Source organism: Perognathus longimembris, chromosome 14, assembly GCF_023159225.1.
Source record: "Perognathus longimembris pacificus isolate PPM17 chromosome 14, ASM2315922v1, whole genome shotgun sequence".
NCBI lineage: Eukaryota > Metazoa > Chordata > Mammalia > Rodentia > Heteromyidae > Perognathus > Perognathus longimembris.
In genome coordinates, this window is record NC_063174.1 from 33,310,952 (window position 1) to 33,326,845 (window position 15,894).

Genomic DNA, 15,894 nt, shown 5'->3' on the forward strand with positions numbered 1-15,894 from the left:
TCCAGATTAAGTTTTGTTGTGGGGGGCAGTGTTTTTTTTGTTTTGGCTAGTTGATTTTAGTTTAGTTTTGTTGTTATTGTTATTGGCCGTGGGGCTTGAACACAGGGCTTGGACTCTGTCTCTGAGCTCTTTTTTTTTTTTTTTTTTGCCAGTCTTGGGCCATGAACTCAGGGCCTGAGCACTGTGCCTGGCTTCTTTTTGCTCAAGGCCTAGTACTCTGCCACTTGAGCCACAGCGCCACTTCTGGCCCTTTTCTGTATATGTGGTGCTGAGAAATTGAACCCAGGGCTTCTTGTATACGAAGCAAGCACTCTTGCCACTAGACCATATTCCCAGATCCTCTCTGAGCTCTTTTGCTTAAGACTCCATTTCTGGTTTTCTGGTGGTTAATTGGAGATAAAGTCTTACAGACTCAGGCTGGCTCTGAATTTCCACCCTCAGATCCCAGCCTCCTGAGTCACTAGGATTATAGGCTTGAGCCACCAGCGCCTGGCTTAGTTTTGTTTGTTTGTTTTTGAGGGTAATATTTCACTTTATTGTTACGTCAGTCTCACAAATAAACTCAACACAGCAGAAACACTTAGCAGATAAAGTGCTAATGCAGAGAGGCCTGGTAACAGAAGGAGGGAGGAATCCAGTTCATTCCTCCTTATTCCCAGACAGAAAAGAAATTTCTATTGCACAAGAGTGAGGGTCGTTGACACACTGCATAATCCATTCTATACACACTCATAAGGAGTAGAAAATCATACCAGGTAGGGTTTGTACAGGATAAGGAAATAGAAAAGTTAGAATATTCATTCCTCAAGTAAGTCAAGCATAGAAATACCAATCAATAAAAATATTTTTCGAACTTCTGTATTGGAGGTGGATATCTAATAAGGAATAAGTTTTCTGGTACTTCTTGCTACTGCCTGTCTTTGTAACTATGACCTTGGCAGGCACTTTGCTACACCCTCAGAGGCACTAGAATTTCCTAAGAGTCAGGGAAGAACTAACTTCACCCCCAAAGGTGAACCTATAGTCGCCTCACAAATATCAGTTTTGTTTTATTGACATTGGGTCTCACTGTGTAGTCTAGGCTGGCCTTAAAGTCAGTATTTAGGCCAGGCTGACTCAAACTCATGGTCTTCCTGCCTCAACCTTCCAAGTAATGGGATTACAGGCATTCTACCATGCCTAACAAGATTAAGCTTTTGTTTTGAAGAACTTCTTAATAGAAGTGACATAAGAGGAAACATGGTAATTTATAGTATTTTGACACAACTTGGTTTCAAATTCTGGCTTTCAGTGGGAATAATCATTTAAGCCAGTGAATGAATGAAGCGTGATACTGAGAAGCACTGGCCCACAGTGAGTTCAAAGTCCTAATGACAGAAATGCGAGCAATGGATGGACATGAAGTTGGAGCTGCTGCAGCACACCTCCTCTTACTCCTTGGCTAAAGAATGGGAGTGTGTGTGTGTGTGTGTGTGTGTCCGTCCTTAGTCACCCATGAGGCTCTTAATCCCCATGGTGTAGCAATTGTGGTTTCTGGACATGTCATTTAGGGGAAACTGCAAATTGTGTGTTTGAGAGGTACTGCTTCTGAGGACAGATGCCAGCTGTCTTTGATTTGGTCTCTGCAGAATTGAGCTGAAAAGACTCAGAGCAGTGAGAGACTCATGTGGCTTCTGTTCTTTCGTAGTTTAATCTCCACCTCACTGGTGACATCCACGCCATCACTGCAGCTAACAACCTCGTGGCTGCAGCCATTGATGCTCGAATGTTCCATGAACTGACTCAGACAGACAAGGTAGAGTGCAGAGGACTGGTGGTTTGGTTTTTGTTGGTTTGTTTGTTTGTTCTTCAGTACTGGGGATGAAACCCAGTACTGCACATGATATGCTGTATCTCCAACCCCTTTTGTTAATTCTATTTTGAGACAGGATCTCACTAAGTTATTTAAGCTGTCCTCAAACTTGCAGTCGGCCTGGCTCAACCCCCCTAGTAGCTGAGACTACAAGTGTGTACCATCACATCTGGCCTGTAAGAGGAATTTCAAAAAGGCAGAAGCCCCCAAATTAAGCCTTAGTCCATAGGGTGCTGATGCAGGTAGCAAAACAGTGGGATTCCTCTCATCCCAAAGCCTATTTTTCTCCTTTTCTTGAAGGCTCTCTTTAATCGTCTGGTGCCATCAGTAAATGGAGTGAGAAAGTTCTCTGAGATCCAAATTCGAAGGTTATGGGTAAGCTTTTTTCCTTTAATTTTTGCTAGTCTGTGAATTTGGTGAATCCAGTTGTAACAATAATCATAGTCTTCTCAGAAGCCTAAGATCTGAGGATCGCAGTTCAAAGCCAGCCCAGGCAGAAAAGTCTATGAGACTCTACCAGTTAACACCAAAACACTGGAAGTAGAGCTGTGGCTCAGGCTGTAGAATACCAGCCTTGGGAAGAAAAAATAAGGACAATGTCTAGACTCTGAGATCACACTCCAGTACCAGAGCACACACACAAAAATTATGAAATATTTCAGATAAGGTAAGTAGGCACAGAGAACAATGAAAATTCCTATCTACCCACTACTTGGAGCAGAAAACAAACATTGCAAACTTAGTGACTGCTCCTTGGTGTCTCTCCCCTCATTTTATTCCCTGATGTACCTTGTTTTGTGCCCCATGACTGGCACAAAAACAAAACCAATAATCATAGTCTGAAAGGCCTGGTATAGGTGGCAAAGATCAGTGGTGGTATTTGTTTTTTGTTTTTTTTCCTCATTTATAAATAAAGTAACCACCTGTAATTCAGGTGATGATACTATAGCTTGAACTCAGGTCATTTGCGAGACATTTGCAAGGCAGATGCTCTACCATTTGATCTATACTTGCAGCCTTTTTTCTTTTTTTGCTTTATTCTAGCTATGACTCCTATACGATTATAGGAGTGTACCACCATGCTCTACTTATCTGTTGAGATGGGATTCACCCTGCCCTCCCTCCCAATCCTGTGGTGTCCTTGAACCATGATCTTCCAGCATAGCTAGGATTAGAGGTGTGAGCCACTGCATTCTTCCTGATGCTTTATAATGTGCATAAGTCAGGACGGCACTGTGACAATACAGAGCTTTTAGTTTGAATCTCTGTACTCCCCAACATTAGGATCTTGAGCAAATTTGTTATGTGACTTGTCTCTCAGTTGACTCATGTATAAGATGAAGTTAGTAATACTCAACCTTTTCCTCCATAGACAAAGGACTTTGGTGAAGAGTTAAAGTGATTGCCTCTGTACCCTGACTTTCTACAGTAAATGCAAAGCCATCCCGCATACACTTTACCACATGACCCAGCAATCCCGCTCCTCGGCTTTTATCTAAGAGAAATGAAAATTTGTGCTCACATAAAAAAACCTCTACAGGAATGTTTTTAGTGTCTCTGACTAATTTCCAAGATCTGAGAGTAATCTAAATGCCCTTCACTAGAGAAATAGGCTACATCAGTCCAATAAAGTAATGAGTTATTGATAGACAAAGCAACTTAGATGAACTTGAAAGGCAACCCTGAGTGGACAATGCCGTCTTGGGAAGTTGTATAGTGTGCACTTCCATTTGTAAGACATTCTGGGGAGCACAGGACTGCAATGCTGGAGGACACATAATGGACAGCAAGGGGAGGTGGTGAAGGGTGTCACTGAAATTCAAAGATGCATTTATGTATATTGAAGAAGGAAGGAAAGATATTATATATGTGTCTTTTTTGGTCAGCATCACACATGCAAGCAGTCAATAAATACTATGTACTGCTTGTGGCCAATAATAGTTTAATTCTTTTAACTTTTTTTTGTGTGTGTGTGCCAGTCCTAGGGTTTGAACTCAAGGCCTGAGCACTCTCCCTGAGCTTCTTTTGCTCAAAGCTAGCTAGCATTCTACCACTTGAGCCACAGCACCACTTCCAGCTTTTTCTGTTTATGTGGTACTGAGGAACCGAATCCAGGGCTTCATGCATGCTAGGCAAACACACTACCGCTAAGCCACATTCCCAGCCCTGAACCCAGGGTCTTATGTACAGTGAGTACACTGTTCTACCACTGAATTGCCCTCTACTCCTTCATCTTTACATTTTGATGCTATAAGAACAATGTCAGCGGGCTGGGAATGTGGCCTAGTAGTAGAGTGCTCACCTCATATACATGAAGCCCTAGGTTCAATTCCTCAGTGCCACATACATAGAAAAAGCAAGGAGGGGTGAGATGAGGGCCTGGGGGGGGGGGGAGAAGGAAGGAGAAAAACGAGGAATGGGAAAACAGGCATGACAAAAAATGTATATGTATTCACTATCTTAGGCATGTAACTGTAACCCCTCTGTTTATCATCCTGACAATTAAAAAACGAGAATAGTGTCAGGAGCTGGGAATGTGGCTCAGCAGTAGAGTGCTTGCCTAGCATTCATGAAATTCTAGGTTAGATTCCTCAGCACCACATAAACAGGAAAGGCCAGAAGTGGTGCTGTGGCTCAAGAGGTAGCGTGCTAGCCTTTAACAAAAAGAAGCTCAGGGACAGTGCTCAGGCCCTGAGTCCCAAGCCCCAGAACTGGCCAAAAAAAAAAAAGTGTCAGGAGCTCCCCTTTACCCAGATGAGCACACGCTGCTGCAGTTGTGCTACAGTCTGTCAGTATATTTATGTGTAAACTATTGAGCACAGTTGATCTTGAAGCCACTTAATATTCCTTGGCTAATGATGGGTTTGTACTCTTATTCACAAATTCTATACATTAGGCGAACCACTAGTTACTCTTCATTACAACAGTCTTTGTGGAAAGGGGAGAATCTCTAAAATTTTAAACCAAAAACCTTGCCCAACTTCCAGTACCCCTAGAATGCCCTCTAGAGATAGTGTCTAGTTCTATCTATATCTAGAACTCAATCAGGCCTCCCTTCCTCTCTTTCCCAGGCATTCCCACCTTATAATTTTACATGACATGTACAGGTTGCTCAGTGGAAAGTGGTTGCCAACGGCAGATTCTTGGCAAGGTGACTAAGGGTTTGATGGTTTCTGTGAGCAATGTCACGCTTTAGGTTTGTGGGGCTGTCTGACAGGCTGTGAGCAGCCAGCTCTGGAACAGGACAGATCTGACTAGCATAGGATGAGAACTGTGGGCAAAGAAGATCTGGTTGGGCCTACTCAAACTGCCAAGAGCTCCAAGAATAGAGGAACAGGGGCTGGGGATATGGCCTAGTGGCAAGAGTGCCTGCCTCATATACATGAGGCCCTGGGTTCGATTCCCCAGCACCACATATACAGAAAATGGCCAGAAGTGGCGCTGTGGCTCAAGTGGCAGAGTGCTAGCCTTGAGCAAAAAGAAGCCAGGAACAGTGCTCAGGCCCTGAGTCCAAGCCCCAGGACTGGCCCCCCCCCCCCCAAAAAAAAAAAAAAAGAATAGAGGAACATGTTTTACAGGCATTTCCATTTGGGGACATGACCTTCAGACACTGTAAATAAGATTTCCAAATTCCATGAGGATAATAGAAACCCTTCTTACATCTTTTAGAACGATAAGGAGTCAGCAAGAGTACAATGGCACATAGAAAGCATATAAAAGTGATTGTATTGATTTGTATTGATCAGGAGTCATATCTTCTCTTCATAAAATTTCATTTAAATTGGGCGTCTCAATTTAAAAAGCTTTACGTCATCACCTTTCGACCTATTTGTAAGTTCATTATAATAGTATTTCTTGGGGCTGGGAATATGGCCTAGTGGCAAGAGTGCTTGCCTTCTAGACATGAAGCCCTGGGTTCAATTCCCCAGCACCACATATATAGAAAACGGCCAGAAGTGGCGCTGTGGCTCAAGTGGCAGAGTGCTAGTCTTGAGCAAAAAGAAGCCAGGGACAGTGCTCAGACCCTGAGTCCAAGACCCAGGACTAGCGAAAAATAAATTAATTAATTAATTTAATTTAATTAAAAGATAGGTTTTAAAAAAAATAGTACTTCTTGGTCTCCGCGGTCTTTTAGGACTGAGTTAGGGAAATGTCTCTGGTGCACAGTTTCAAAGACAAATATAACTAATGCCTTGGTACATATGAGGCTAGGAAATGCCCTAGGCTTAGCCAAGGGACCGCCAATGCCCCTTCTCAATAAAAGATCTATGTATTCCCCAGAGAAGACCCTATCAATCTAGAGACTCCATTTTTTAAAATGTTTCTACTTGTTTGTCTTACTGTGTTTTAATTCCTTTTTTTAGAGACTAGGCATTGAAAAAACAGACCCTACCACATTGACAGATGAAGAGATAAACAAATTTGCAAGACTGGATATTGACCCAGAAACCATAACTTGGCAAAGAGGTACCAGCATACAGGGCCCCCTGTGTCTTGGCTGTATTACACCCCCATACCCTCTGGACAGGTTATTGAATGTGGGTCGGTGTTTTCATGGCTAAGAAATGATGTTGAAGGCACATTTTCCTCATGCTTGTCAGTGCCTCTCCTTATCAGTTCCTATCAGTCTTTCTTGGTTGAATACTTTGCTGGCTGTTCAGTGTTGATTAAAGTGAAGGTGGTTTTAAGGAAGCTCATGCATAAATCAAAAAAAATGTTCAAGTTGTCATGAGGTGGAGCTATTATTCACTTTGAATGGTGTGCCCTTGCTTCTCAGAACCATTGCCTGCCATCCATGACTTCATTTTTCTTATGGCTCAATAGCTTGCCTACACATTTTTTACCTCATTTAAGAAAATTCTCTTGTAACAAATTAGGTAGCCTGCAAAGTTTAAGTACTTAGCAATTAGTGAGTGAGCTGCTGGCTTCATCACCATATGTTGCTTTTTCTATCTGTGCAATTAGCATAGCTTTGAGATTTATTTTGTACCAACAGTACATCCATCTATTTTATGTCACTGCAGAGAAGAAACTAAAGGCCAGTTTCTTGAATGTTTTTCTAGTTTTTATTGGCATGGTAACTGTTAATAGCATTTTAAAACTGACACTTTTTTTTTCTGTCCTGAGGTTTGCACTCAGGGCCTTGCACTTGATCCATGCCCCCCGCAAAAAGAAAATGACACTCTTTTTTTTTTTTTTTTTGCCAGTCCTGGGCCTTGGACTCAGGGCCTGAGCACTGTCCCTGGCTTCTTTTTGCTCAAGGCTAGCACTCGGCGACTTGAGCCATAGTGCCACTTCTGGCCTTTTCTGTTTATGTGGTGCTGAGGAAACAAACCCAGGGCTTCATGTATACTAGAAGCACTTTACCACTAGGCCATATTCCCAGCCCCCTCATGGAACTTATGTTATTAAGAATTTATTGAAAGAAACCTGGCAAATTATCTAGTGCCTTAAAAATGCTTCTTAGCAGATGTGGTCACTTCAGCACCTAGGAGGCTGAGGCAAGAGAATTGAGAGTCCAAAGCCATTTTTTTATAATAAAAAAAAAATAGTGGGCTGGGGATATGGCCTAGTGGCAAGAGTGCTTGCCTTGTATACATGAAGTCCTGGGTTCAATTCCCCAGCACGACATATATAGGCCAGAAGTGGTGCTATGGCTCAAGTGGCAGAGTTCTAGCCTTGAGCAAAAAGAAGCCAGGGACAATGCTCAGGCCCTGAGTCCAAAGCCCAGGACTGGAAAAAATAAATAAATAAATGGGAAGTTCACAACCTTATCAGGTCCATTTATTTGCTAGCTCCAATACAGGACTCAGAGAATGGCTTTTCAGATGTTTTCTGCTTCATTATAGGAATAGCCAGTGGAAGATGTGCATAGGATCATTATAGATCTGAGTCTTGCTCCTGTAGCACAGGGTTTTAGATAGGGCCGAATGTTCCAGATCCTCTGTCTGTCTGGTGACTAGTGAAGTAGAAGCCCTCTGGAGGCTTTCAAGGATCTAAATCACTCATTAACACATAATTCTAGGTGTGGTTTAAAAGGGTTTGTTTTGAGTAACCTGGCACTTCTTTCACTCTTGAAATTCCAAGAATTCTGGGAACCTTTGCCAAGAATCCTGGACCAAGATCAAATCTATTTTCTATTCTACTGTACGCCTAAAAAAGTGAAAAGGAAGAATGTTCTAAACTGTTGTGGTTAGTTCTTTGAGGTGGGATTAGGATTAGTTAGTTGTTAGTTGGCTGATACTTATTTGCTTGTTTTCCAGGGTTATCCTGGATAGGTACTCTGTCATCAGAATAGAATGTGCTGAAGGAAAGACCAAACCTGTTACCTTGTTTGTTGCTGAGGGCATTTGCACACTCTGAGTTGATGGCTCTGGTGTTTCTCAGGGTATAAGGCTATAAGGTCACAAGTCACCCATAGAACAAGTCACACCTCAGCCTTTTAAAGGCATAAACTGCTCTACTTTTCTGTTACTATAGCACGTGCTTTTAAATATCTTACTGACTTAATTGTTTGAATTGACTAGAAGGAATAAAACTGAGCCACTCATACTCCTTTGCTTTAAAAGCCATTTCTAGGCTCACACCTATAATCTTATCTACTCAGGAGGCTGGGTTCTGAGGATCATGGTTCAAAGCCATCCCAGGCAGGAAAGTCTGTAGGACTCTTATCTCCAATTAATCATCAGAAAACCAGAAGTGGAGCTGTGGCTTGGCTGGTAGAGTGCTAGCCTTGAGCAAAAAGAGCTCAGGGACCATTCCCAGGCCCTGAATTCAAGCACTGACAAAAAAATATATATATAAAAGCTGTTTCTATGTATTTCTATATAGAAATATCATAATGTATAGATATATCTATAATATATAGATATAAATATATATTGATATATATAGATGTTTCTATATAATAGATATTTCTATGTATTTATGGAAATGAATAATATATGGATAATATATAGAATATGCTTATAAATATATATGGAATATTTAATTTTATAAATAATAGTCAAATATTATTTCTTAACTCATATTCAACTTTGGTCATCAGTTTTAAATTTAACAGAACATCATTAAATGTCTTGTTGCCGCAAAACTCTATAGCTCCTTTAGCTTTTTGGTTCTTTCCTTCTCATCTTTTAGTTTTCTCTCTCTCTCTCTCTCTCTCTCTTTTTTTTTTTTTGCCAGTCCTGGGGCTTGAACTCAGGGCCTGAGCACTGTCCCTGTCTTCTTTTTGCTCAAGGCTAGTACTTTACCACTTGAGCCACAGCACCGCTTCTGGCTTTTTCTGTGTATATGGCACTGAGGAATCAAACCCAGGGCTTCATGCATGCTAGGCAAGCACTCTACCACTAAGCCATATTCCCAGCCCTCTTTTTATCTACTTGTCAGTGGTAGGGCTTGAACTCAAGGCCTGGGTGCTGTCCCTCAGCTCTTTTGCTTTTTTGCCATATTCCCAGCCCTCTTCTGGCTTTTTGCTGGTTAATTGGAGTTAAAAGTCTCATGGACATTTCTGCCAGGGCTGGCTTCAAACTTTGCTCCTCAGGTCTCTGAGTAGCTAGGATTATAGTCTTGAGCCACCAGTGTCCAGTTTTTTGTTGTTGTTTGCAACAAGGTTTTGCTGTGTAGTCTGTCCTGTAATCCTCTTGCCTTAGCTTTCAGAATGCTGATATTATAGGTATATACCACCATGGTCAGCTTAGAGGTCCTTTTCTTTAAAATTGTTCTGCATCTTCCCTTTCGGTAGTGTTGGATACCAATGATAGATTCCTGAGGAAGATCACCATTGGACAGGCTCCGACAGAGAAAGGATACACGCGGACGGTAATTCCTAAATGGAAACTAGAGCTTGCTGCTTCTACTCTCCTCCATCCTCTCCCATACGATTGATACTGCCAGGTGTTGTTCTGCCTTCTCTCTTTTAAAATGGAAGTGAGTAGGTGTGGTACTAAGCACTCCTGACAGCTTTTGCAGTAAATACCATGTGTCACCTGTGTGGTTTTCCCCCCGCATTTTTTCCTGGAGGTGGAGAGCCCCAAGTGAATATCCTTACATACAAATTGATGGAACTTGCTTCTCTTTGTGGCCATTTGACAGTATTAGGAAACCATAATCACCATTCAAAGCTGCCTTCATAGGGAGAAAATAATCACCATTAGTCATACTGAATCATTGTGTTGAAAATTGACTGCTCAAGGTCTTGGACTTATTAATTGCCAATTTTAATTACTGAAGGATTATTTTCACTAAGGTGCTTATATAGTAGTTTGCTACTCCATCCTTTCAGCTCTTTGTTTACTTTTTAAAGCCAAAGGGGCTGTTTATTGCAATTCCTACTTGTGGCTATCACAAAGATCTTCTCTCATCTCTTTGTCTACCTCTAGGCCCAGTTTGATATCTCTGTGGCCAGTGAAATCATGGCTGTCCTGGCTCTCACTAGCTCTCTGGAAGACATGAGAGAGAGACTAGGCAAAATGGTCGTGGCATCCAGTAAGAAAGGGGAGCCCATCACTGCTGAAGATCTGGTAAGTTCCTGGGCATGCCAGCTTGGTGGCGCTTCATGGTCCATGGCTTTAGGGTTTCTTAGTGGTTACTGAGAACAAGGATTCTGCTATATTTAAGAAGTTGCTAGAAGCCAGGAGCTGGTTGCCTGGAATCCTAGCTACTCAGGAGGCTGAGAGCTGAGGATCAAGGTTCTAAGTCAGCTGCAGCAGATAAATCAAGAGATACATATCACCAGTTAATAAGCAAAAAGCCAGAAGTGGGCTGGGAATATGGCCTAGTGGCAAGAGTGCTTGCCTCCTACACATGAAGCTCTCGGTTCGATTCCCCAGCGCCACATATATGGAAAACGGCCAGAAGGGGCGCTGTGGCTCAGGTGGCAGAGTGCTAGCCTTGAGTGGGAAGAAGCCAGGGACCGTGCTCAGGCCCTGAGTCCAAGGCCCAGGACTGGCCCCCCCCCAAAAAAAAAAAAAAGCCAGAAGTGGAGGTGTGACTCAAATGGTAGAGTGCCAGCCTTGAGGTGGGAGACAGGAGCCAAGCAAAAGCTTGAGGTCCTGAGTTCAAACCCAGTTATGGCACACATACACAAAAGGTCTATTGCTAGAACTCATCAATTCATTCCAATTTTGTTTATTACAAGATGATTATGAACTTTGTAAAACATTCTTCATGGTGAGTAATTGGTCAGTAATATGTTCCAGGAAATTTGAATGATGCCTTCATCCTGGAAGTATCTCCCCCAGCAAGCAATATGACTGCAGTTTGCAGAGAACATCCCCAGCCTATTAAAGTAAAGCCTTCTGTTGCTGACTTTGCTGGCCCTTACCCACCACCCCTAGCTCCCTGCTCAGAGGCCTTTGTCATGAGGCTTATTGACTGTGCCTCCTTGCTAATAACTACATTTGGAACAGCTCAATGGCCAGTTTGCTGATGGTCCTTCTAGGCTGCTTCTTGACCTGTGTATTATTTCCAAACTATCTGTATGTCCCTTTGAGCTTTTTTTTTTTGGCCAGTCCTGGGGCTTGGACTCAGGGCCTGAGCACTGTCCCTGGCTTCTTCCCGCTCAAGGCTAGCACTCTGCCACTTGAGCCACAGCGCCACTTCTGGCCATTTTCTGTATATGTGGTGTTGGGGAATTGAACCCAAGGCCTCATATATATGAGGCAGGCACTCTTGCCACTAGGCCATATCCCCAGCCCCTCCTTTGAGCTTTGAGATGAAAATTCTTAGAGATTGCCTTTTCTTCTTTGGTGATGGTATTAGGGTTTAAACTTACATTCTCACGCTTGCTTGGCAAGTGTTGAATCATATCCGCAGCCAATTTTTTGCTTTTAGCTATTTTTCTGATAGGCTCTTGCTTTTGCTTGCAGCTAGGGATGACAGGAAACCACCACTGTGCTTTTGCTTACTGGTTGAGTGAGTTTTGATAACTTTTTACCTAGGCTGATCTCAAACCATGAACCTTCCAATCTCTACCTAGCTGGGATTTCAGGCGTAATCTATGATTCCTGGCCTTAATTTTTAAAAATACCTATTTATGTCAACACATACCTAAATAGTGATTGTGGTATAGGAGTTTATGTGTTTTAAATTTTAATACCCAAGCCTTCAACATAGAAACTCATTAATATTGAATGTAAATTGCTTTACACCCAATTGTCTATTATCCAATGGAGAACTATTGTTTTACTTTGTCAGTAACTTGTTTGGATAGATTAAAAGATACCTGGGGGCTGGGGATATAGCCTAGTGGCAAGAGTGCCTGCCTCGGATACACGAGGCCCTAGGTTCGATTCCCCAGCACCACATATACAGAAAACGGCCAGAAGTGGCGCTGTGGCTCAAGTGGCAGAGTGCTAGCCTTGAGCGGGAAGAAGCCAGGGACAGTGCTCAGGCCCTGAGTCCAAGGCCCAGGACTGGCCAAAAAAAAAAAAAAAAAAAAAGATACCTGCTACTTAAGAGTTGAGATTGAACTCCTGAATGGTATTTTAATTTCAGCTATGGGAAACATGTATTCAATATGATTTATACCCATCTCGGCCCAGATACCAAAGTTACAAATAACTCAGCACTCTGGGAAGCAGCACATCTGTGCTCTATACTTGTTTCAAATGGATTTCCCATATCAGTCATCAATAGAGCTTGATTGAGACATTTGTTCTCAGTTATATTGCCTTTTCAGAAATTGCATATGAATGCCATTTTTATTCTACTTGTTTTCCTTCCTTAAAATAGCCAGCAGCTTCTCAGTGTATCCAAGGGGAAAAAACCTTAATGGTCTAAGTTCTGACAAAAATACTAACTGCCCAGAATGGAGAGAAGACCTAGAATATGGAGTATCAGTTCCTGCTAGTATGAGCAGATGCTTCATTTCATGTGTGTGTTTTGTAGGGGGTGAGCGGTGCGCTGACGGTGCTGATGAAGGACGCAATCAAGCCCAATCTCATGCAGACGTTAGAGGTGAGAAGACTAACTCCTGTGTTCCAGACGCATTCTACATGCAAAAGAGAGATTATAAAATAGTCAAGTCTTTTTCAGCATTTACTCAGCTCTTTTAATTCTTTCTTATAGTTACAATTGAGACAGTACTGAGCTATAAAAGAGGTGGCTTTGGGACTGGGGATATAGCTCCATGATAGAGAATTTGCCTAACAGGCACAAGGTGCTGGGTTTGATCACAGCATTGCCAAAAGAAGTGGTTTTGTGTTTTCCCTGAGAGAAATAGTCTTTGAAATTCTCACTGCATTGTCTACCCTTGGTTATGTGCCCTCCTCCCCACTGTCACTGTAAGTGACAGTTTCACTTACCATGGCCTTGTTTCTACAGGGCACTCCAGTGTTTGTTCATGCTGGACCCTTTGCCAACATCGCACATGGCAATTCCTCCATCATTGCAGACCGGATTGCACTCAAACTTGTTGGCCCAGAAGGCTTTGTAGGTGAGGATTTTCTGACATCAGTGAGTAGATCTTGGAGATAGGGAGTTGGAATGGTATTTAAGAAATAATAATAATCTTGTTGTTACTGTTAATATGTTCTATAGAGAGTGGAATGGTACTTTTACAGTTGTTGTTTCTTTCTTACAGTGACTGAAGCAGGATTCGGAGCAGACATTGGAATGGAAAAATTCTTTAACATCAAATGCCGCTACTCCGGACTCCGCCCTCACGTTGTGGTGCTTGTTGCCACTGTCAGGGCTCTTAAGATGCATGGGGGCGGCCCCACGGTGAGGGTCAAGTCTGATGTCTGCAGTGTTCTGAAGGCCTGAAGGAAGTCGAAAGGCATGCCCACATCTGCATTAAGCTCAGTGCTGAATTGGGTACTAAAAGCAACGGGTGGTCAGAGTGCTGCCTTTCTCAGGGAAGCATCTGACATTTATACCTCTCCAAGCACTGGTGCAAGACTGTGCTCACAGAAAACTCCTTCAGCAGCCTGTTCCCTAAAAATCTGAGTCTCATTTTCTTCCGAAATAGTGGCTACCAGCCAGTCAACCAGACTTTTAAGCTCCTGAGTATTTTATGCTGGACTAAGCCACTGACAGCCAGCCAGTCAGACGTGGGAAGGAGGGAGAGAGAGGACCATGAGGGCAGGCCAAGGAGAATGGCAGCTCCATTCAGAATGCTGCATGGCAGAGAAAAGCCGAGGGTAGGCTAGCTTATCATCTTCTTCAGCCTGATGTCTAGTTTTCTGAATTCCTTCTGCTTAGAAACTGTTGTACTTTTTGCCATGTACCAGTGGCTCCTACCTGCACTCTCAGGAGACTGAGGACCTCCATTCGAAGCCAGCCCAGCTAGAAAAGTCCACAAAACTCCAATTTAGATTAAAATACTGTTTGTAGATGAGGTTTAGTGGAGTACCAACTGTGAGTAAGAAGCTGAGCTAGAGTATGAGACCCCAAATTCAAATCCTAGCACTGCCACAAAAAAAGAGAAGTTGTACTTTTGTATATTCTAGTTTTTAACATTCTTTCATCAGATTAATATATAAAGACATGGTAGTAGTTTGGGGGAATGATTGAAATATGAAATTTATCCTCATCTGACAGCTCTCAAATGTTTCACCCTCAAACCTTTTTATTTGTTTTTCCAGTGTTGGGGATCAAGCCTGGGGCCTAACACATGCTTGGCAAGTGTTCTACTGCTGAGTAGTAGCCTCAGCTCCTCCGAAATCGCTTTATAATTTTAACTACAAAAGGCTTTCAGGAGCTTTTGTTTATTGGAGCTTTTGTTTATAGCTATTAACATTTAATTGGAAATGAAAACTGAGGTATATATTAATACACAAAACATCTTTAAGCTGGGCGCTGGTGGCTCACACCTAATCCTAGCTACACAGGAGGCCAGAGTAGAGCTGTGTGTGCCTGCGTGCGTGTGCGCATATGTGCGTGCGCTGGGTCTGGGTGCTGTCCCATAGCTTTTTTTTTCAAATCTGCATTCTGTCACTTGAGCCACACAACTCCACTTCTGGCTTTTTGGTGGTTAATAGGAGGTAAGTTGCATGGACTTTCCTACTTAGGCTGGCTTTGAACCTCAGTCCTCAGATCTTAGCCTCTTAAGTAGCGAGGATTACAGACACAAGTCATCAACTCATGGCTAAGTTATATTTTCTGAAACAGGATTTAGACATTGTTGAAATGAAAACTAAGTTACTCTGTTTTCTGGAATGTTTTGGCATTGTCCATTTCTCAGATCTTCTCTATCTGGTTAACTGAAGACCGCTGGGTTCTCATCTTCTGTGATATCACAATGTGATATCACATGTTGTATAAATGAAGGAATCAGGATAAAAATGGCCTTAGGATCTTAGCGTTATTTAGAAAACAGTTTGGGCCTCATGGGCCTCTGGAAGTCCTAGGTCCCTAGCTCGCCTCTGAGTGCACTGTCCTAACACTCCATTCAGCACACCTCTCCAAGCTCTATGTCTTGCTTTCCCCTGAGGCATCCAAAAGCACTCCCAACCTAGGATTCCCCTTGTTTCTGGTACTGTAAGGTAGACTCCCTTTTCTCCCTCCCAGCCAACAATCCTGTCTCCCACCTCCTCTCACCCTCATATCCTTGTATTTCCTTCCCTCCTCTTACCTCATGGTCTAAACAGTAATAATGATGGGCACTTCCCCCGTCCAGCACACCAAGGGGGCTTTGCACATAGAGTTCTACCAAGGAGCCAGACCTGCTGCTGGTGTTACCTTGCAGAAAGGAAGCTACATGTAAGGGCCCTGCTTCCTACCCAGCCTCCACATGGCCCTTCTGGGATTTCATACCACAGTATCCCTGAGGAGTGAGAGAGGGGTCTAGGGGGTCTGAACTGGATGCTACAGTGCCATGGGTCAGCGCCTTACCCCCTTACCCCTGTGGATGCCGAAGAGCTGAGTCACTAGATCAGGACCAGGCACCTGCACACAGTGAGCCCTCTACTGTGTGGTCAACTGTAAATGTACTCTACCATGGAAGAAGAAAGTCTTGTTGTTTTTCCCTCATGTTTGTGTTGTTCCTGTGCTACAGTTGAGCTCCTGCAAGGCATGGATCACCAGCTCATGAAAGCAGA

At 42.9% G+C, this 15,894-nt stretch overlaps 1 protein-coding gene across 2 annotated transcripts in view; it reads left to right on the top strand.

Annotated features, from left to right (window-relative positions):
* Mthfd1 (methylenetetrahydrofolate dehydrogenase, cyclohydrolase and formyltetrahydrofolate synthetase 1) overlaps positions 1-15,894 on the top strand; it is a 72,665-nt gene that overhangs the window by 44,033 nt on the left and 12,738 nt on the right. For both annotated transcript variants that reach the window (XM_048362061.1, XM_048362060.1), the window contains exons 14-21: positions 1,688-1,795; positions 2,153-2,227; positions 6,217-6,319; positions 9,597-9,673; positions 10,234-10,374; positions 12,743-12,811; positions 13,178-13,289; positions 13,437-13,576. In XM_048362061.1, the coding sequence (XP_048218018.1) occupies positions 1,688-1,795; positions 2,153-2,227; positions 6,217-6,319; positions 9,597-9,673; positions 10,234-10,374; positions 12,743-12,811; positions 13,178-13,289; positions 13,437-13,576 (825 nt within the window). The remainder of the gene's footprint in view (positions 1-1,687; positions 1,796-2,152; positions 2,228-6,216; positions 6,320-9,596; positions 9,674-10,233; positions 10,375-12,742; positions 12,812-13,177; positions 13,290-13,436; positions 13,577-15,894) is intronic.